The sequence below is a fragment of the Chiloscyllium plagiosum genome, unplaced genomic scaffold (genome assembly GCF_037043375.1).
Source record: "Chiloscyllium plagiosum isolate Xiang-an unplaced genomic scaffold, Cpla_swu_hap1 HiC_scaffold_28, whole genome shotgun sequence".
In the NCBI taxonomy this organism is placed as follows: Eukaryota; Metazoa; Chordata; class Chondrichthyes; order Orectolobiformes; family Hemiscylliidae; genus Chiloscyllium; species Chiloscyllium plagiosum.
This window is the reverse complement of record NW_028270166.1, coordinates 10,895,027-10,916,608: the sequence shown is the minus strand read 5'-3', so window position 1 is coordinate 10,916,608 and position 21,582 is coordinate 10,895,027. Positions and strand designations below refer to the sequence as shown.

Genomic DNA, 21,582 nt, shown 5'->3' with positions numbered 1-21,582 from the left:
TCCATATAAACTCATCTCTAAACTCCGAGACCTAGCTCTCAGCTCCACGCTCTGTAATTGGATCCTCGACCTATAGACCACAATCAGTAAGAATAGGCGACAACCCCATCTCCACCATAATCCTCAACACCAGTTCTCCACATGGCTGCATACTCAGCCCTTTACTGTACTCCTTATACACTCACAGCTCTGTGGCCAAATTCCTTCACAACTCCACGAACAGGTTTGCTGACGACACCACTGTTGTAGGTCGGATCTCAAACAATGACAAGACAGAATATAGGGAACAGACTGAGTGCCTAGCAGCATGGTGTAAAAACAACAATCTCTCCATCAACATCAGTAAAACAAAGAAGCTGGTCATTGACTTCGGGAAACAGGGTGGAGGGCACACCCCTGTCAGTATTAACGATACTGAGGCGGAGATGGTCCAGACCCGTCAAGTTCCAGGGCAGATGATTACCAACAATCAGTCCTTATCTCCCCATGTTGGTGTGATGGTCAAGAAAGCACAACAATGTCTCTACTTCCTCAGGAGGCTAAGGAAATTCGGCATGTCCACAATGGCTCTTACCAATTTTTATAGATGCACCATAGAAAGTATCCTATTTGGTTGCATTACAGTGTGATTTGGCAACTGCTCTGCCCAAGATCACAAGAAACTACAAAGAGTCATGAACACAGCCCAGTCCAGTATGCAAACCAGCCTCCCATCCAGTGACTCCATCTATATTTCTAGCTGCCTCGAGAAAGCAGCCAAAATGATCAAAGACCCTCTCACCCCGGTTATGCTCTCCTCCACCCTCTTCAGTCGGGGAGAAGATATAAAAGTTTGAATATACATACGAACAGTTTCAAGAGCAGCTTCTTCCACACTGTTAACAGACTTTTAAATGGACCTCTCAAATACTAATTCTGATCTCTCTGCACCTTCTCTGCGGCTGTAACACTGGATTCTGCACTCTGTTCTGCTACCCTGATCCACTTTGTATGGTACGATCCATCTGTATAGCAGACAAAGCAACACTTCTCACTGTATCTCAATATGGGTGGCACGGTGGCACAGTGGTTAGCACTGCTGCCTCATAGCACCAGAGACCCGGGTTCAATTCCCGCCTCAGGCGACTGACTGTGTGGAGTTTGCACGTTCTCCCTGTGTCTGCGTGGGTTTCCTCCGGGTGCTCCGGTTTCCTCCCACAGTCCAACGATGTGCAGGTCAGGTGAATTGGCCATGCTAAATTGCCCGTAGTGTTAAGTAAAGGGTAAATGCAGGGGTATGGGTGGGTTGCGCTTCGGCGGGGCGGTGTGGACTTGTTGGGCTGAAGGGCCTGTTTCCACACTGTAAGTAATCTAATCTAATATGTGACAATGATAAATCAATCAATTCTTATGACAACAAGTTCTACCTTCCAACTATACTGAGTAAAGAGTTTTCTCCTTATTTCACCAGTAGATTTATTAGTATTTACCGCTCTATTTTTGGAATTATATTCCCTTGCAATGAAAACATTCTCTATGTATCAACCACATCCAACCCATTTACAGTTTCAAATTACTGTCTGGTCTCTTCTAATTCTTGTCTTTTTCCAAAGAGAAAAGCCACAATCAGTTCAATCTAATTTGTTATTATCACACAAGCAAATGCTATCTGGGGAGTAATTGTTGCCCATCCCTTGTAGCTCTGATTGTTTGTATAATCGGGTGACTTGCTATGCCTCAGCAGAGTCAACAAATGCTGGTCTTGGGCAGTGATGCCTACATCCCATGACAAAAACGTAGGAAATGTGGCAGACAATTTACACTCAGCAACCTCCCACAAACAATGATCAGACCATCTTTTTGGTTGTGGTGGTTAAGGGATGAATATTGACCCGATCATAACACATACCCTTCTTCTTTCCAAAACAATACCTTGGGAACATTTCCATCTCTTTCAAACCTTTGGAAACCTCCCCAAGTGCTGCACTGGGTGTATCAGTCTAGATTTGACAGTTATCATAGAGATGTACAGCATGGAAACAGACCCTTCAGTCCAACCCATCAATGCTGACCAGATATCCCAACCCAATCTAGTCCCACCGGCCAGCACCTAGCCCATACCCCTCCAAACCCTTCCTAGTCTTACAGAATTAGAATTGAACCTCCAGCCTTCTGACACTGACTGAGTGTGTGACCAAGTAAACCACTGGTAACAACTCCAGTGGGAACATGCCAGCTTCACTAAAACCGTGAAGAAAAGGGAGGAGACATTTTTACAAATGAGTAGAAGAAGAAACATACAAGTGTGCAGACCCACATGTTCCTGACATGAGAGAGACTTTCTCAGCCTACTGTGTGCTCTGATTAAATCAGACCTATATTGTGAGTGAGTAAATGTGTCTTAAGTATTTCAACACACTGTGCCAGCAGCTTCCCAACACATATATACAACATCCAGTAACCAATAAAATGAGTCTACAAAAATTATTCTTTGTCTTTAACAAGGTGCCAACAAATCATGGAAACTGGACTAATTAACAGCTTCTGTACAAAGCAGACATTGGTCCTTGAGGTTGCTGGCTTTGGGGCCTTCAACAGATGTTGACAATTGCCAGAATGAGTCAGCCGTCTGAGAATTGTTGAGAAGCCGAACTAGCTGAAATATTCTTCTGCCGTGAGATATTTGCAAGAATTAAGCAAAGCATCAAGGAAAGCTCACCTGACTGAGGTGCCATATCTGAGGCTTCATCAGTTTTGGACTCAGCTTCCTTTTCGTCCTCCATTTAGTCTCTTGGATGAGTGGGAAGGATCTCTCACTGGCCAGGGACACTCTGAATGAAGGTGAAATGTAAGGCTACACAGCAGCAATGTAAAGGTCCCACAACCAACAAGATAAACCCTTCAATCAATTAGTTCACAAGATATGGGCATCACTGGCAAGGCCAACATTTGTTGCCCATCCCTAATTACTCTCAAAGTGAGAAGTCACACAACACCAGGATGTAGTCCAACAGGTATATTTGAAATTACAAGCTTTTGGAGCGTTGCTCCTTTGTAACCGGACAAAGACGCAGTGCTCCCAAAGTTTGTGATTTCAAATAAACCTGTTGGACTACATCCTGGTGTTGTGTGACTTCTGACCTTGTCCACCTCAGTCCAATCCCGGCACCTCCACATCATGGCTACCTTTGAGTAGGCAGTGGTGAGCTGCCTTCTTGAACCATGGTCGTCCGTGCAGTGTAGGAACATTCCCAGAGCTGTTAGAAAGGGATTTCCAGAGTGTTAACAGAGCAACAGTGGAGGAACGGTGATATAGTTTCAACTCAGCATGACATAGCACTTGGGAGAAAAGTTGAAAGTGGTGATGCTCTCATGCATCTACTGTCCTTGTCCTTCTACATGGCAGTGGTCATAGATTTGGAAGGTGTTGTCAGAGGAGCTTCAGGAATTGCTGCAGTGCCTCTTGTAGATGTTACACACTGCTGCAGCTCTGTGGTAATGGTGGAGGGACAGAATGTTTAAGGTTATGGATTGAATTCTGATCAAACACCCTGCATGATCCTCACAAGGGAGGCAAGGAAGGAAAAGAGTTTGCAGGAGAATGGGATCCAGTGGCAGATAGTACACACACCATTGGAGAGGTGAAGAGGGTGAGAAATGAAAACAAAAATGATTGGAAAAACACAACAGGTCATAGAGTCATAGATTCATAGAGCTGTACAGCACGGAAACAGACCCTTCGGTCCAACCCATCCATGCCGACTAGATATCCCAAAACCAATCTAGTCCCACCTGCCAGCACCTGGCCCATATCCCTCTAAACCCTTCCTATTCATATACCCATCCAAATGCCTTTTAAATGTTGCAATCGTACCAGCCTCCACCACTTCCTCGGGCAGCTCATTCCATACACACACCACCCTCTGTGTGAAAAGGTTGTCCCTTAGGTTTCTTTTATATCTTTCCCCTCTCACCCTAAACCTATGCCTTCTAGTTCTGGACTCCCCCACCTCAGGGAAAGGACTTTGCCTATTTATCCTATCCATGCCCCTCATAATTTTGTAAATCTCTAGAAGGTCACCCCTCAGCCTCCAACGCTCCAGGGAAAACAGCCCTAGCCTGTTCAGCCTCTCCCTATAGCTCAAATCCTTCAACCCTGGCAACATCCTTGTAAATCTTTTCTGAACCCTTTCAAGTTTCACAACATCTTTCTGATAGGAAGGAGACCAGAATTGCACATAATATTCCAACAGTGGCCTGACCAATGTCCTGTACAGCCGCAACATGACCTCCCAACTCCTGTACTCAATACTCTGACCAATAAAAGAAAGCAAAGCAAATGCCTTCTTCACTATCCCATCTACCTGCAATTCCACTTTCGAGGAACTATGAACCTGCACCCCATGGTCTCTTTGTTCAGCAACATTCCCTCAGACTTTACAGGTCTTTCAGCATCTGTGGAAAGGAAACAAAGTTAACATTTCAGGTCCAATGACCCTTCTTCAGAACAAAGGTGTGGTTTGAGTAGGTGTAAAAGAGTTTGAGGTTAGATTAGCTGGGGGCTGGTAGGTTTTGGAAGGCAATTTAGTGCTGGGAAAGAATACAAGAGATAAGAAAGGGTAAGGCAATAGAGGAATTTAATATCAAATATTTTCTTTGCAATTCATATACAGCATTATTATGCTTAACCGAGTAAAACATTTATCAAGAGTCTTAATTTATTTGTTTTGAAATTGGGAGTAACCCTTTTAAAACGTATTACTCTCCTATAGAAGGTTCTACCCATCATCTCACTCTTAAGTCTCTGAAATTAGGCTCCAAAGACCTCGGCTTTACACTCCTGCCCAGTGATCCACCTGCTAGAAAATGTCTGAGTGAAAACACGAGAGAGAATGTCCGATCAGAGGGGCACAGAGTGACCAGTGAACGAGGAAAGGGAAGAAGACAGAAATAAAATCAAAAGGAGAAAAAGGAAGCCTGCTGACCAGGGCTGGGTAATCCCTGTCAGAAAGGGCCTAGGGTCAGATGTGTTGCTGTTCCTGTTGACTACACTTCAGCTTGGATTATTGACAGCCATAAGTGCAGTCAAAGATTGAATAAAGATGTCTCCTGGGGATGTCAAATTCACAAAGGTTCCATGGAGCCAGGTCAGTTATCCTGAAGGTATGAAAAATCAACAGTGGCAGCTGCAATGAGATTATAGGAACGTCTTGTGTCTACTTGTCACAGGTTTGCTTCGTAGCTGTCTGTGGAGTCATCAAAAATTCTTCCTCCAACATTGCCCTTGACAAAAGCACTGGAAAGAAATTATCGTCTTTCAGAAAGAATAAACAAACACACCTTCAGGCAGCCCTAATCCCTTCACCAGCACACATGGATTAGATGAGATTCCCTACAGTGTGGAAACAGGCCCTTCGGCCCAACCAGTCCACACCGACCCTCCGAAGAGCAACCCACCCAGACCCATTTCTCTTTGACTAATGCACCTAACACTATGGGCAATTTAGCATGGCCAATTCACCTGACCTGCACATCTTTGGGAGGAAACCGGAGCACCTGGAGGAAACCCACACAGACGCGGGGAGAATGTGCAAACTCCACACAGACAGTCGCCTGAGGCTGGAATTGAACCTGGGGTCCTGGTGCTGTGAGGCAGCAGTGCTAACTCCTGAGCCACTGTACCGCCCCTAAGGTTCCACACAGGGCACTAACCAATATATTTTGGGTATGAGATACTACCATTTTGGAACAGTTTCTGTTCTTCCAACTTCTTGAGTGTCTTTGTGCCAGACTTGAACAGGAGGCTTGTTGAGTGAGACTGTCAGGTTGTGCCAAAGCAACAGTCGGTGCCTTGAAGAGAAATGAGCAGAGCATTTGGACAGGTTTTTGCAGTTGGAATTGGGATTGGGCAGGGATGGGTCTGGTGGTAACTACCTCTGCTGGATGAGGAATAGCCTTCAGTTCAGAGTTCAATAGGATTCCTTACGCAGTATCAGCTGACATGTTAAAGGTGCACACATTGACCTGACATCACTAGGTCAAAGTGCAGGCACAATATCGATGTACAAACAAAGCAACTTCATCTCCATGTAATCAGTACAAGCTATGGGGAGTTAAGCATTGAACAGAACGGCTTAAGATCAGATCAATGTGAGTTGGTTAATACCCTTGGGTATTGGGATACTGATGTGCTTAACTAGTTGTCTGTCTACTTGAAGTGAGCTGGTTAGTCTGTCATTGATGAGGCTCTGAGTCTTCATTGAAAGCTCAGGAATGTTACAGATGGATTGGTAACACACTCATTAATTAAGAAAGGAGACATGACTTACCAATATGTTGCGTTCAGGCAAGTTGATCCCAGACAAGCTCCATTGGAAGAACCTGACTGAACATCAAGATTTCACCTAACAGAGGTTGGAACTTCACCCCCCTCACATCCCACTCAATGATCAACCACTGAGACCCTGGGCAGAGCCATGGCTAAAAGTCCCTATTGTTGACCAATACAACGTGTTGGAACTCCATGAGAGCAGAAAATAAGGGCTGTGGCTTCCTGTACAACACTGTGTTTGACCAATTTGAGGTTCGCATTCTGATTGGAGCTTAATGGAACTGAGACACCCTTGCATGCCAACTTTGACAAAGTTAAGAAAACCTAGATGAGGAAGATCTATTTAGAAGCATAGACGTGTTAAGTATGAGAAGGATATTCCTCGGCCCATCATGAGTGCAAGCCATAGAAGGAGGTCAATTGGTTCATCCAGTCTTCGGTTTGCAGTAAATCTCACATACGGTCATAGATCTACTTATTCAATTACCTACAATATCATATCCACCTGATTTCCTGAAGTGTATAAAGACATTTTCATAACATCAACTCATCAGCTCATGACAGCCTTAGCTCAGTCAGTAGCAGAACATTGCAGATTGATAGCCTTACAGCAAACATTCAAAGACATAATCCAGGACAATACTCCAAACAGAGCCACAGAATGATTACAAATCAGAACCACTTGGCTCACTGTATCCATGCTGGCAAAAGCAGCTTATCAAGTCCCACTCCACCCATCCGTTCCCATTGGCCTGCGGATTTAGCCTCTTCAGATAATTAGCCAATTCTCCTTTGAATGCTGGGATTGAATCTGCCTCTGTCATGCTATCAAGTTGTGTATTCCAGTTCATAACCGGTGTAAAAATGTTTTTTCTCATGACAACATTAGTTTTTTTTTCCTAAGCAACTTAATAGTATCCTTTAGTTCCCAAATTGTCCCTTGATGGGTACTGTTTACCCCTATATGTTTAGTCTGGACCCCTCATGATTTTGAACCTGGCTTTCAAATCTCATCTCAACACTTTCTCTTCTAAGATCTCATTCCAGCCTTGGCTCAAATATGGGCAAACGAGCTAAATTCTGGAGGTGAGTGAGAGTGACAACCCTTGACATCAAAACTGGAATCAATGGGAATCAGAAGTCAAACTGTCTGCTGCCGCATAGAAAGATGGTTGTGGCCTTTCGAGGTCAGTTACCTTCATTCCAGGGGAGCTTTGAAGGGGTTCCTCAGGTTAGTGTCTTTCACTCATCCATCTTCAGCTGCTTTATCAATGATCTTCTCTTCAACGTAGGTACTGAAGCACAGATGTTCGCTGATGATTGCACAATGTGGTCAGCCCCACTGTGACCACTCAGATACTGAAACAGTCCATGTTCAAATGCATTAAGACCCGGACAATATCCTGGCTTGGGTTGAAAAGTGGTAAATAACACTCACACCGCACAAATGTCAGACAATGACTATCTCCAATAAGACACAATCTTACCACTACTCTTTCATATTCAATGGCATTACCATCACTGTATCTCCCCACTATTAACATCCTGGGTTTTATCATTGACCAAAATCAAAACTGAACTAGCCACATGCTTCCAATGGTGAAAAGAGCAGGTCATAGACTAGGAAGCCTATAGTGAGTAACTCACCTCCTGACTCCCCAAAGCCTGTCCACCATCTACAAGGCACAAGAAGGAGTGTGATGGAATACTCCCCACTTGCCTGGATGAGTATTGTCCTTTGGATGAGATGATAAGTTGAAGGATGATTGAAAAATGCAAGGTCTGAATTAGCTTGAGAGTGAGCTGGAATCTGAATAAGATAGTATGATGATTTCTGGCAAACATTTGCTAACTACGAAAAGAACCCAATCTAGATATGTGTGCGTACTTTCACCCCACTCCTTGTTTCACTCTCAATCAATCTTTGTTTTACTCGCCGAAGTAAAAATGTAAACTATAGCACTAACTAATTTCTTCTGCAATAGTGTTGTTATATAACGCATCAGGTTACACAGTGGGTTAGCATGGCAAAGAGCTACTTTAGAATGTGAAAGATGTGTGGAATGTTAGTTTCTGCACACACCTGCAGGGACTGTGTGGCCTGGGATGAGGTGAGAAGATTAAGTAGGTAAGGGCGAGGGAATAGATCAGTGATATCTTTTTAAGACTGCATTGTACATTGAACTGGAGAATGGGGCTTCAGAAAAACAAGATAAAACACCTTATGTTCCTTTACTATTACCCACAGGGTGTCCTAACCTCATCAATTGAATTTGAGAAGTCTAGAAAAAGGGCCCAGGTCCATCATGCAAAACTCCAGCAAGATCAATGCTGGCCTGAAGTGTCAGCTAAAACTATAATTTCTCACTGGAGCGAAGGAGGGTGAGAGGTGACTTGGTAGAAGTATACAAGACGATGAGAGGCATAAATAGAGTGAATAGTCAGAGACTTTTTCCCAGGACAGAAATGGCTATCACGAGGGGGCATAATTTTACGGTTATTGGAGAAAGGTTTAGGGGAGATGTCAGAGGTCAGATCTTCACACAGAGAGTGGTGGGTGCATGGAATGCACTGCCAGCGGTGGTAGTAGAGTCAGATGTATTAAGGACATTTAGGCGACTCTTAGATAGGCACACGGACGATAGTAAAATGAAGGGTACGTAGGTTAGTTTGATCTTAGAGTAGGGTAAAAGGACAGCACAATATTGAGGCCTGAAGGGCCTGCATTGTGCTATACTATTCTGTATTCTATGATCTATAATGGGATTTAAACAGAAATAGATTGGACTCAAAACGTTAACTCTGTTTCTGTCTCCTCAGATGCTCACAGGTGTACTGTGGATTTTCAGCATTTTCTGTTTCTAATTCCAATCTCCAGAATCTACAGTCTTACTTTACTTTCATTTTAACCTCCTGCCTTCTGAGGTAGAAACGATAGTGCTCAGATCAACATGACCAAGCAGACGTTCAAACCCTCCGGTTAAACTTTTATTAACCAATAAAGCAACTTTATTGCACTTTCTATAATTCTTCCAGCAATTCAATCTAACCAAAGCCAGAAAAAAAATAAGAAACATTCACAGCCAGCTTTACTCAGAAAAGTTGTTGGTGGGAGAGTGTTGCTCTGCTATCCTCATGATGTCACTCAGATCGATTTGTATTTCCAACCACTGGGCAACCGCGGTGGTAATTTGGCAAGCCAACAAAATGGCGACTCTCCCTCACTCAGCGGAACTGGCAAAGTAGGTTGTTTACCATTCTAGATTAAAGTGGTGCTGGAAAAGCACAGCAGGTCAGGCAGCATCCGAGTAGCAGGAAAATTGACATTTTGGGCAGGAGCCCTTCATCAGGAATAAAGGGCTCACTCTTTCGCCCTGTTTACCATTCTGTCTGTAGCTAAAGGAGAGATCACCCGATGGAAAGGCTGTGGATTTTTAAATATTGGGAAGACTTTAACTTTTAAGCAGAGCACTTGTATTCAGGGACCTCGGATTTCCCAGAGACCTTCACAGCAAATGAAGTACTTTTGAAGTGTAACAATGCAGGGAAACATGCCACAGGGTGGCACAGTAGCTAGCACTGCTGCGTCAGAGTGCTAGGGGCCTGGGTTCGATTCCAGCCTCAGGTGACTGGCTGTGTGGAGTTTGCACATTCTCCCCCGTTTCTGTGTGGGTTTCCTACCACAGTCCAAAGATGTGTAGGTTAGGTGGGTTGGCCATGGGAAATATAGGGTAAGGTGGTGGGTCTGGGTGGGATGCTATTCAAAGGGTCAGTGTGGCCCTGCCCCTATGCTGTAAGGATTCCATGCCAGTCAGTTTTCACATAGCAAGCTCCAACCAATAATGTTTAAATAATGATGGTTCAAGGATAAGAATTGACCAGGACAATAGGAAGAATTTCCTTTGCTCTCCTTCAAATAGTACAATGAAACTTTTTTTAACCTAAGGACAGTTTAAAAATTATTTGCATGTCTAGAAATTAAATAGGAATCAAAGTTAACATTTCCGTTCCAGTGACCCTTCCTCAGAACAGTTCAGAGGAAGGGTCGCTGGAACCAAAAGGTTAACTCTTATTTCTCTGCACAGATGCTGCCAGACCTGTTGAGCTTTTCCAGCAACCTCTATTTCGTTTCTGATTCATAACATCCATAGTTCTTTCGGTTTTCAGAAATCAAATCGGTTCAACTCCAAGAAGACACCATAAGGATAAAAAAAGGGAGAATATCCTCAATGCGAGAAAGACCTGTGAATAAACAATTCTTAAGTACAACAGTAATTGGAGCAGAAAACAAAGTGGGTCAATGTGTGTATCAAGCATGGTGCAAACGTGCCTACGCGTAAAATTTGATGTACTTGTCACTGGAGCTTTTCTCTCTCATCTTTTCCAGCCGACTATGAACATGACGAGACCTTGGACCTACTCGTTGCAGTAAGTATGTTTCCTCGGGGTTCTGCTTCACTCTGAGACAATGACATGAGGTTTTGGGGAAGGTGGCATGGGACAAGGGTTCAAATCCCACCATAGTAGCCAGTGAGATCAACTCAATTAGTAAATCTGGATATAAACCTTAATCTAATGGTGTTTATAAAACCGATCTCAATTGTCATTAAAAAAACCCCATCTAATTCACGAAAGCCACTTAAAGAAGGAAATCTGCCATCCTTACCCAGTCTGACCTACATGTGACTCCAGCTCCATAGCAAGGTGGTTCACTCTCAAGTGCCCTCTGAAATGGCCCAGTAAGCTCCTCAGTTCAAAGGCAATTAAGGATGGTCAACAAATGCTGGTCTTGCCAATGATGCTCACGGACCAGGAATAAACGAGGACATAAAGTAACTGCAAATCATGGGTGTGGTAAATGAGCTTAATAGAACCATACAGAAAAACAGACCTGCACACTCGCTCCACGCATAAATGCACTCAAACTCTCTCAATACACATGCACATAAAAACAATGCACTCGATAGGAGTATGATTAAATGTGTTTATAGATGAATTAATAATCAGAAGTTTGAATGAATGATTTAGAGACATGAACTCACAATCTGGCAATGGCAACTGGAGAACTTCAATTAAGTTAATTAAATAAATCTGCAATTAAAAGTGAATATCAGAATGGTGACCATATAGCCGCCAGATTGTAATTATAAACCCATCTCCTGTTCTTTTGAGAAAGAAATCTGTCACAGGGTACATGGTGGTTAGCACTGCTGCTTCATAGCAGCAGGGACCTGGGTTTCATTCCATCCTTGGGTGACTGTCTATTTGTGTAGAGTTTGCACATTCTCCCAGAGTCTGTGTGGGTTTCCTCCGGGTGCTCTAGTTTCCTTCCACAGTCCAAAGATGTGCAGGTTAGGTGGATTAGCCATGGGAAATGCAGGGTTACAGGGATAGGATAGGGATGTGAGTCTGGATGGGATGCTCTTCAGAGGGTCAGTGTGGACTTAATGTTCCTGGAGTAAGATCACCTCATCTTCCCCCTCGGGACCCTCCAAGCATACGACATCAATATGGATTTCACCAGTTTCCTCATTTTCCTTACCCCACTCATTCCAGTTCCAACCTTCCAACTCAGCAGCACCTCATGACCGTTCCTACATGTCCATCTTCATCCCCACCTATCTGCTGCACCCTCCTCTCTGACCTATCACCTTCACCCCCACCTCCATCCACCTATTGCACTCTCAGCTACCTTGTCCCCAGCCCCACCCCCCCTCCCATTTATCTCACCAACCCCGAGTCTACCAGCCTCATTCCTGATGAAGGACTTTAGCCCGAAACATTGATTCCCCTGTTTCTCGGATGCTGCCTAACCTGCTGTGTTTTTTCCAACACGACACTCTTCGACTCTGATCTCCAGCATTTGCAGCGTCCTCACTTTCTCCTAGTTGATTCTATGAACAGTGTCCCAGCACCTTGCCAAGAGGAGGAATGGGCGGGGCACTGTGCTGCCCTTTCCTGCAATGCCCACATTCCTGGAATGAATTCAATAGCACAGCATCCACCTCTATATTTTGAGGAAGTAACCAAAACAATTGATGAGGCCAGAGCAGTAGAAGTTGTTCACATGGACTTTAGCACAGCCTTTGGCAATGTTCCACATGGCACACTAGTTAATAAAGTTAGATCACATGGGATTCAAGGTAGGCTTGTAAATTGGATAGAATTAGTTTTACGGTAGGAGACTGAGGGTGGTGGCCAAGGGTTGGTTTTAGGACTGGAGGCCTGTGACCAGCAGTGTTCCGTAGGAATCAGTTTCTAGGCCCATTTTCGTTGCGATTTATATCAATGATTTGGATGAGAATTCAGGAGACATGGTTAGTAAGTATGTGGATGACACCAACATTGGTGGTATGTGGACAGTGAAGAAGGTTACCTAAGATTATAAAGAAATCTTGATCAATCGGATCAATGGGCTAAGGAGTGGCAGATGGAGTTTAATTTGCAGCAATGCAAACTATTGCACTTTGGTAAAACAAACAAGGGCAGGACTTATACTATTAATGGTAGGGTCCTGGGTAGTGCTACAGAACAGGGAGACCTAGAGGGTTTGGTACATAATTCTTTGAAATTTACGTCACACAGTTTGGTAAGAAGGCAGTTAGCACGCTTGCCTTCATTGCTCAGATATTTGAGTATAGGAGTTGGGACATCATGTTGATGCTGTACAGGATGTTGGTGAGGCCTATTCTGGAGAATGTGTACTGTTCTGGTCACCCTGCTTTCAGAAAGATATTATTAAATTAGAAAGAGTTCAGAGAAGACTTATCAGGATGTTGTCAGGTCTGGAAGGTTTGAGTTACAGAGATAGGCTGGATGGGCTGGGACATTTTTCACTGAAGCACAGGAGGTTGAAGGGTAACCTGATAGAGGCTTATAAAATAATGAGGAGCATAGATAAGGTGAATAGCAAGGGTATTTTCCCAAAGGTGGGGGAGTTCAAAACCAGGGAACCTATTTTTAAGGAGAGAGAGAAAGATCTAAAACGGACATGAGGGACAACATTTTTACACAGAGAGCGGTTCATATATGGAATGAACTGTGAGAGAAAGTGGTGGCTGCAGGTACAGTTACAACATTTAAAAGGCATTTCGATAAGTACATGAATTGGAAAGATTTGGAGTGATTTGGGTCAAACACAGGGAAGTGGGACTAGTTAAGTTTGGGAACATGGTCAGCATGGACTAGTTGGACCGAAGGGTCTATTTCCATGCCGTATGACTCTATGACTCTACAGTCCATCAGACATTCAGGTACCTACCATTCAGCCATGATCATATTGAATGGCAGAGCGGGCTCCCAGGGCCGAATGGCCTACACCTAATCCTTTTTTTTTACATATTTCTCACAATTTAAGACTTAAAATAACAGATACAACTTCAAACTCTACACTGTTATTCAACACTTACTCATATCCCCATCCACCCCCATCCTCGTGATTACATTAAGAGTGAGCAAGAACAGGGTTATTAATGTTGCCCTCAGTTGTAGGTAGACCTTGTTACAGTTTCATGAGCGAATTCTCAAATGCTTCCCTATTTGTGCTACATTTTTCCATCATGTTTTTGCCTTTTCGGAGGGCATTGATGCCATAGTTGGGAGACAGGGTGCACCCAATGGTTGGTGGCGAGGGTAAACAAACTCACAAATGACCAAGATGCAAACGGTGGGAATTTTCTGCAGCAGGCAAAGCTGGATAGCTGAGGCTCCACTGTGATTAAGGAAACTATGCGCAATCTTCTCTGCACCTGCTTTTTCTAACAATCACTTCCTTATTAAGTTTCAAAAAAAGTCTGAGTTCCTGTGAAGTGCTTCCATATGGCTGCATCCTGAGATTTCATTGTGCAGCGGAGGGAGAGCACACAACACAGCATTATCAATGACTGCCCTTTTCATGTTTCCCTGTGTGCCTGCTAACAACCATTTCAAACATTTCATTCACTGCACTTGGCTTCGAAATGCCTGAAGATGTTGCCCTCTCCTTTATTTTTGTTGACAGTTGGAGAGTTCTCAAGGCTGGGCTGCCAAGAGCCACCTTCAAAACCACAACCTCCCCTCACTGTGAGAACATGGAATATAGAACATTACAGCACAGTACAGGCCCTTCAGCCCTCGATGTTGCGCCGACCTGTGAAACCAATCTGAAGCCCATCTAACCTACACTATTTCATTCTCGTTCATACGCCTATCCAATCACCATTTAAATGCCCTTAAAGTTGGTGAGTCTACTATTGTTGCAGGCAGTGTGTTCCATGCCCCTACTACTCTGAGTAAAGAATCTGACATCTCTACTATATCTATCACCCCTCAGTTTAAAGCTATGTCCCCTTGTACTAGCCTTCACCATCTGAGGAAAAAGGCTCCCACTGTCCATCCTATCTAACCCTCTGATTATCTCATATGTCCCAATAAGTCACCTCTCAACTGTCTTCTCTAATGAAAACAACCTCAAGTCCCTCAGCCTTTCCTCATAAGACCTTCCCTCCATACCAGGCAACATTCTAGTAAATCTCCTCTGAAGCTTTCCAAAGCTTCCATATCCTTCCTATAATGCGGTGACCAGAACTCTACACAATACTCCGAGTGCAGCTGCACCAGAGTTTTGTACCGTTGCGGCATGATCTCATGGTTCTGAAACTCAAGCCCTTTGCCAATAAAAGCTAACACACAGTGTTCCTTCTTAACAACCCTACGGGTGGCAACTTTCAGGAATCTATGTATCTGGACACCGAGATCCCTCTGCTCATCTACACTACCAAGAATCTTACCATTTGCTCTTTATTCTTGTTGCTCCTTCCAAAGTGAATCACCTCACACTTTTCCGCATTAAACTCCATTTGCCACCTCTCAGCCCAGTTCTGCAGCTTATTTATGTCCCTCTGTAACCTGCAACATCCTACCCACATCTCCACTGACCTTAGTGTCATCCACAAATTTACTAACCCATCCTTCTATGCCCTCATCTAGGTCATTTACAAAAATGACAAACAGCAGTGGCCCCAAAACAGATCCTTGCGATACACCAGTAGTAACCGAACTCCAGGATGAACTTTTCCCATCAACCACAACCCTCTGTTTTCTTTCAGCTAGCCAATTTCTGATCCAAACCGCTAAATCATCCTCAAACCCATGTCTCTGTATTTTTTGCATAGCCTACCGTGGGGAACCTTATCAAATGCCTTACTGAAATAAGTTGTATCAGTTCAAATGTGTGGGGTTTGACCCCTGCCTTCATTTTATGTTGAAATAGGCTCCACGGATGGGCCTCCCTTGCTGTAGGGTTTGGTGACTGTGACCAGTACGACAGTGGAACTGGGTTCCATCTGGAGTGGTCCTGTATAGGAGAGGATGGACATCACTGATGTTTCAACCTACAGGGTAGGCCAGGTTATATCTGACTATACAAAATTGAGTACTGCCATTGCTGGAGATCAGAGTGGTGCTTTTCCAGCACCACTCTAATCTATGTCTGACCCTTTTCTCTCACAGACTTGTCTGGCTTTCTAACTTGGTCTAAGTCACGTGCCTCAATCATTTCCTGCAGGAGCAAGTTCAACCTTTGAATCTTTCACATGAGAGACAACATGTCTCCATATTTCTCTGTTGGATTTATGAGTAACTATCCTATATTCGACAGTTTTAGTGTTTCCCCACAGCAAAATCACTTGAACCTCTCTGTCCTCTCAAATGTGTCAAGTTAAAGATCTCCACTAGATCTTTATAGAATTCCACACTGCGGAAGCAGGCCATTCAGCCCATCGAGTCCACACCAACCCTCTGGGGAGTGGTCCATCCCCATCCCTGCAACCTTACATTTCCCATGGCTAACCCACCTAGTCTGCACATCTTTGAACACTACGGGCAATTTAGCATGGCCAATTCACCTAACCTGCACATCTTTGGACTGTGGGAGGAAACCAGAGCACCCACAGGAAACCCACGCAGACACGGGGGGAATTTGCAAACTCCAAACAGACAGTCGCCTGAGGCTGGAATCAAACCTGAGTCCCTGGCGCTGTGAGGCAGCAGTGCTAACCACCATGCTACCTCGAGGTCTTTTCTGTTTAAGGGTGAGGTCCTCAGCATCTGATAAGCACTGTTTATTGTTACATGGTGTGTGATCGTACGGCTACAGAGCAGCAGGTTCAGAATGGTACAGTGCCACGGGAGATTCGTATTTAATTAACAAATTGCTGAGAAGAGGAAATAGTTAGCAGACTTGACCCTGGTGAGATACTCACCCCCTTTGTGCCACTTCACTATTACATTTACAGTTGAGAACATCTAATGGTGGCTTTCCTGACCACCCACCAACTGAGGTGCTGAAGTGAATCAATTAAAGGCCATTTGAGTGCATCAACTCACCACCTCTCCAACCAGCCAACTCTTTGGTGGGAGGGAAAGGTGGCTAGTTTCCTGACTGGGGAGTCAGGATGACCAGCCTACTGCGTTTGGGCATACGATCTAATTGTGCAAATCTGGAGGGGGGAGCAATAAGAGACATGGATGGGCATCAAAGGGGGTAACCTCTGAAACCCACCCTCTTGCCCTTGACTCTGACACCTCCTCCTCTCTCCATGACCCCAACTCTTTAAGAAGAGAATTGACATTTTGGGTGTAAGCCCTTCATCAGGATTCCTGATGAAGGGCTTATGCCTGAAACATCGACTCTCCCGCTCCTCAGATGCTTCCTTACCTGCTGTGCTTTTCCAGCACCACACTCTTGATCCTGATCTCCAGCATCTGCACTCCTCACTTTCTCCTAGTTGATTTTAACATTCTAAATGTAAAGTCTAAAGTTTCCAGAGGGAAAGGGGAGGGGCTCTCTGTGGAGGAACAGCTGGGGCTGAGGACAAACCAAAACCGCATTTGGTCCACTTAGACTGGCCCATTCTTGAAGCCATCCATCTTTGGCTACATCCAGGCACAAGTTATCATTGCTGCCTTCACCAGAATCACTTCATTGTGGCCCCATCCTGTGCTGGCAAACCATGTGATACTGCACATTCTGTGGGGAGCACAGTGCAGGAATTGTACAGGTTTGATTATTAGGAGAGGTCAAGGTAGGTGCAAGGCTGGTTGATAGAGTAAAGGCGTAAAAGCACAGGCTGAGAGACAATGGGAAGTTACTGTGTTGGGAACGAGCTGCCTGTTGTTTTGCCTTGGTTCTGAATCCAGCTTCTGCGATCTCAACATCAGGGAATCTCCTAGCTCCACTGGGAGTCTCATTGTCGGCCAACAAGGCTCAGAGAACCAAGACTTTGGGGGGTTCACCCCGGACCAAACTGAATGTGGAACCTTCTCAAAGTGACCCCTTCTATGACTAACCTCATCACACAGAATGAGAGCAGAGGGTGGTGAGTGTATGGAATGAGCTGCCAGAGGATATGGTGGAGGCTGGTTCCATTACAACATAAAAAAGGCATCTGGATTGGTATATGAATAGGAAGGTAAAAGCAATGACTGCAGATGCTGGAAACCAGATTTTGGATTAGTGGTGCTGGAAGAGCACAGCAGTTCAGGCAGCATCCGAGGAGCAGCAAAATCGACGTTGCAGGCAAAGCCCATCCTGATGAAGGGCTTTTGCCCGAAACGTCGATTTTGCTGCTCCTCGGATGCTGCCTGAACTGCTGTGCTCTTCCAGCACCACTAATCCAAAATATGAATAGGAAGGGTTGAGAAAGATATGGGCCAAGTACTGGCAAATGGGACTAGATTAATTTAGGATGTCTGGTCAGCACGGATGAGTTGGACCAAAGGGTCTGTTTCTGTGCTGTATGCCTCTACGACTCTGAGAGGCATACTTCCTATAGTGCCAGTGCCCACTCTTTAATAGATCTATGTTTTTAAATGTTAGCATTCTGTCTCATTGGGAACCAATGGTCTGGTGGTATTATCATCAGACCTAGTAATCCAGGGAGCCAGGTCATATTCTAGGAATCAAATCCCACCAAAGATAGAATTTGAATTCCATTTTTTATTTAAATCTCGAATTAAGTATCTAATGATGACCATAAAAACTGCTGTTGATAATCAGGAAAAACTCACCTGGTTCCTTTAGGGATGGAAATCTGTTTTCTTGACCCAGTCTGGCCTACATGTGACTCCAAATGCATAGCAATGTGGTTGACTCTTAACTTACTACTCAATCTGCTTTCACTGACCTTCCAGACCACGTATTCCAGCTCTTCACATCCCGCAAAAAAAAAATTTTCCTCAGCTCTGGTAAATTTCCAAATTACTTTCAATCTGTATCCTTTGGTGGCTAACTATTCTGCCAGAGGAAGCAATTTCTTGTGACTTGCTCCATCAAAGCTCTCATGATTTTGACACCTTTATTCCATTCTCCTCTTAACTTTCTTTGTGCTAAGGAGAACAATCTCAAACTCACTGACCTCTCCATGAAACTGCAGATCTATATCCCTGGTGCCATTCTGATTAAATTCTAATAACCAGCGAGTTAATTCTCTAATCTCTCCAAATCCAAGTTAGACAGCAGTTTAGTCCTCCTTGCCTCTGACTGGTAGAGCTATTTCTTACAGCTTCTCATTCTCACTGTTACAGGAAGTATTCCCTGTGCATGAAGCAATTTTAGCCCACCCCATTCGCTAAGAATGGACATGAACTGGCACTCCTTTTGCACTTCAGAGCAGATTAGAGTGTGCATTGAGGGAGTTAAAGCCCTATTTGCACTGTCTGTGTTCCCTGTGAGCTGACTCCAAGGTCATCTGCAGTGTGCAGAACAATTTCCATGCAGTATTGAGGTAGTGCTTCACTGTAAGAGGTGCCATCTCTTTTGGACAAAACATCAACGCACCTTCATGCTATCTCAGGTGGGCATGAATGATCCCACTGCATTATGTGTAGAAGAACACAGGTTTCTCCAGATATCCCCGGTTAAAGGATATCTCTCAACCAAAGCCTTGAAACATATTAACTGGCCACTATTCTGGTGCGGCTCAGTGGGCGTGCTATTGCTTTTGAATCAGGAAGTGGTGGGCTCATGTCTAGCGACTTGGGCTCTATAATCCAAGTTGACACTTTGGATCTTGGGAGGATCTGTTGAACGGTCAGGCAATTACATTGTCCTGGCTAATGTTCAAACAGTGAAGCTTCAAACACCATCGAAGAAGCAGATTTTCAGGTCAGGATCGCTTTGCTGTTTATGGGAGCTTGCTCGACATAAATTGGCCTCTTCGTTGACACTAAAAGTAGAATTACATTTCAAACATTTCACTGGTTCAACTTCATGGCCCGTGAAATGTTCTGAGATGTCCTGAGGTCATGACCAGTGCTGTGGAAACGGGTACTTTTTCTTTTGTTGGCAGTTGATGGGGTCCTGCAGTGCGTGTCTCTCCACAAAACAGTAACAGCATGCAAAAAAATATTGGTTGTGAAGTCATAGAGTCATACACCACAGAAACAGACCCTTGGGTCCAACTAGCCCATGCCAAACATAATCCCAACCTAAACTAGTCCCACCTGCCTGCTCCTAGCCCACATCCCTCCAAACGTTTCCTATTCATGTATCTATCCAAATGTCTTTTCAACATTGTAATTAATCCTGCATCCATCACTTTCTGAGGAAGTTTATTTCACATGTGAACCACCCTCTGTGTAAAACGTTTACATCTTAAGTCTTTTTGAAATTTCTCATCTCTCATCTTAAAAATGTACCTCCTGGTCTTGAAATCGCCCATCCTAGGAAAAAGACAACTACCATTAACTCTAACTGTACCCCTCATTATTTTACAAACTTCGATACGGTCATGTCTCAACCTCCTATGCTCCAGTGAGAAATGTCCCAACCAATCCAGCTGCTCCTTGTAACTCAAACCTTCCGTACCCAGCAACATCCTGGTAAATCTCTTCTAAAACCTCTCTAGCTCGATAATATCCTTCCTACAACTAGGTAACCACAACTGGATACAATATTCCAGAAGAAACCTCACCAATGTCCTGTACAACCTCAACATGACTTTCCAACTCCTGTACTCAAAAGACTGAGCAAATGTGAGAAACACTTTACCAGATGCCGGTCCTTTCCCTCACAACATCACCCATTTGTATCCATTTACGCCTTTTATATGAGCACTTGTCCCAGGGGTCCTTTTACCAGGAACAAAGTGGAAAGGGAGTGGGAGAGAAGCTAAGGGAGGTGACCTAGATCCCAGCAAACGTGCAGTCTTTCTGATACAGTGGGATGTGAGTAAGAGAGTGGCACCAAGGCCGGCCGAAGAGATAAGCAATTGGAACTGACCACTTTACAGAGGCCAGTGGTGTTTCTACGTGGCATGAGAACATCTGCGCTTTACAGCCTTCAGCAGTTGGCTGTCGAGAGGTTTAAAGAGACAGTATCACTTTTGTTTGGCCTACAGTGGCTGTTTGTTCCAAACTCATAAAAACAAATCTCTGCGACAGTCCCTCCCCCTTAACATCTTTGAGCCTTTTAGTTTCTACTTTCAAGAAAAAGGTAATTGAATATCTGAAAACTTCAATTTAATTTAAAAGTAATTTCCAAAAAGCTACACATTTTTATTTGTGGTTAAGGGCCCAGTTTCCTCAGTGGTTGGTTTTATTGTGATAAAAGTAAAAAATGAGTAATCAGGAAAACAGAAGGATGTTGTGTCTATAATTTGTAGCTTTCCACTAAAACAGCAGTTTTACTGTAGTTACTGATTTCAGATGATGATTTGGAGGAGCCGGTGTTGGACTGGGGTGGACAAAGTTAAAAATCACACAACACCAGGTTATAGTCCAACAGGTTTATTTGCAAGCACTAGCTTTCAGGGCGCTGCTCCTTTGTCAGGAGGTTGTGAAGCAGGACCATTAGACTCAGAATTTATAGCAAAAGATTTGTTCAATATATAATTTCAGTTGCATGATACTATAATCTTTTGCTATAAATTCTGTGTCTCATGATCCTGACCCACTAGTTACCCAATGAATGTTGTGTGACTTTTATCAGATTTCAAACCAGAACCTTCAGCCACAGTGTGAAGTGCATCCATTGTTAACTCATCCTTTTTATTGAATAATAAGCCAGTGTGCGTATATCCAATGACATACTCAGATGATATCTCAGGGAGTCATATTGTACAGGATTGACATGAAGCCCATCAGGTGCAATTCTCCGATTTTGCAAGGACCATCACTTTCCCTTCCCCCTCTCCCTTATTACATAAGCTGTTTTCTCTTTTGTGGCCAGTTAATGACTCGTGATACAAGGACCCACCCCCTAGGGGTTTAGGTAGCACCTCCTAAATAATGCA

The 21,582-nt window shown here is 44.0% G+C and overlaps 1 protein-coding gene across 1 annotated transcript in view; it reads left to right on the top strand.

Annotated features, from left to right (window-relative positions):
• The window catches only part of LOC122565112 (repulsive guidance molecule A), a 113,798-nt gene that overhangs the window by 61,195 nt on the left and 31,021 nt on the right, over positions 1 to 21,582 (top strand). The window contains exon 3 of the mRNA XM_043720745.2: positions 10,698 to 10,738. Within this exon, the coding sequence (XP_043576680.2) occupies positions 10,698 to 10,738 (41 nt within the window). The remainder of the gene's footprint in view (positions 1 to 10,697; positions 10,739 to 21,582) is intronic.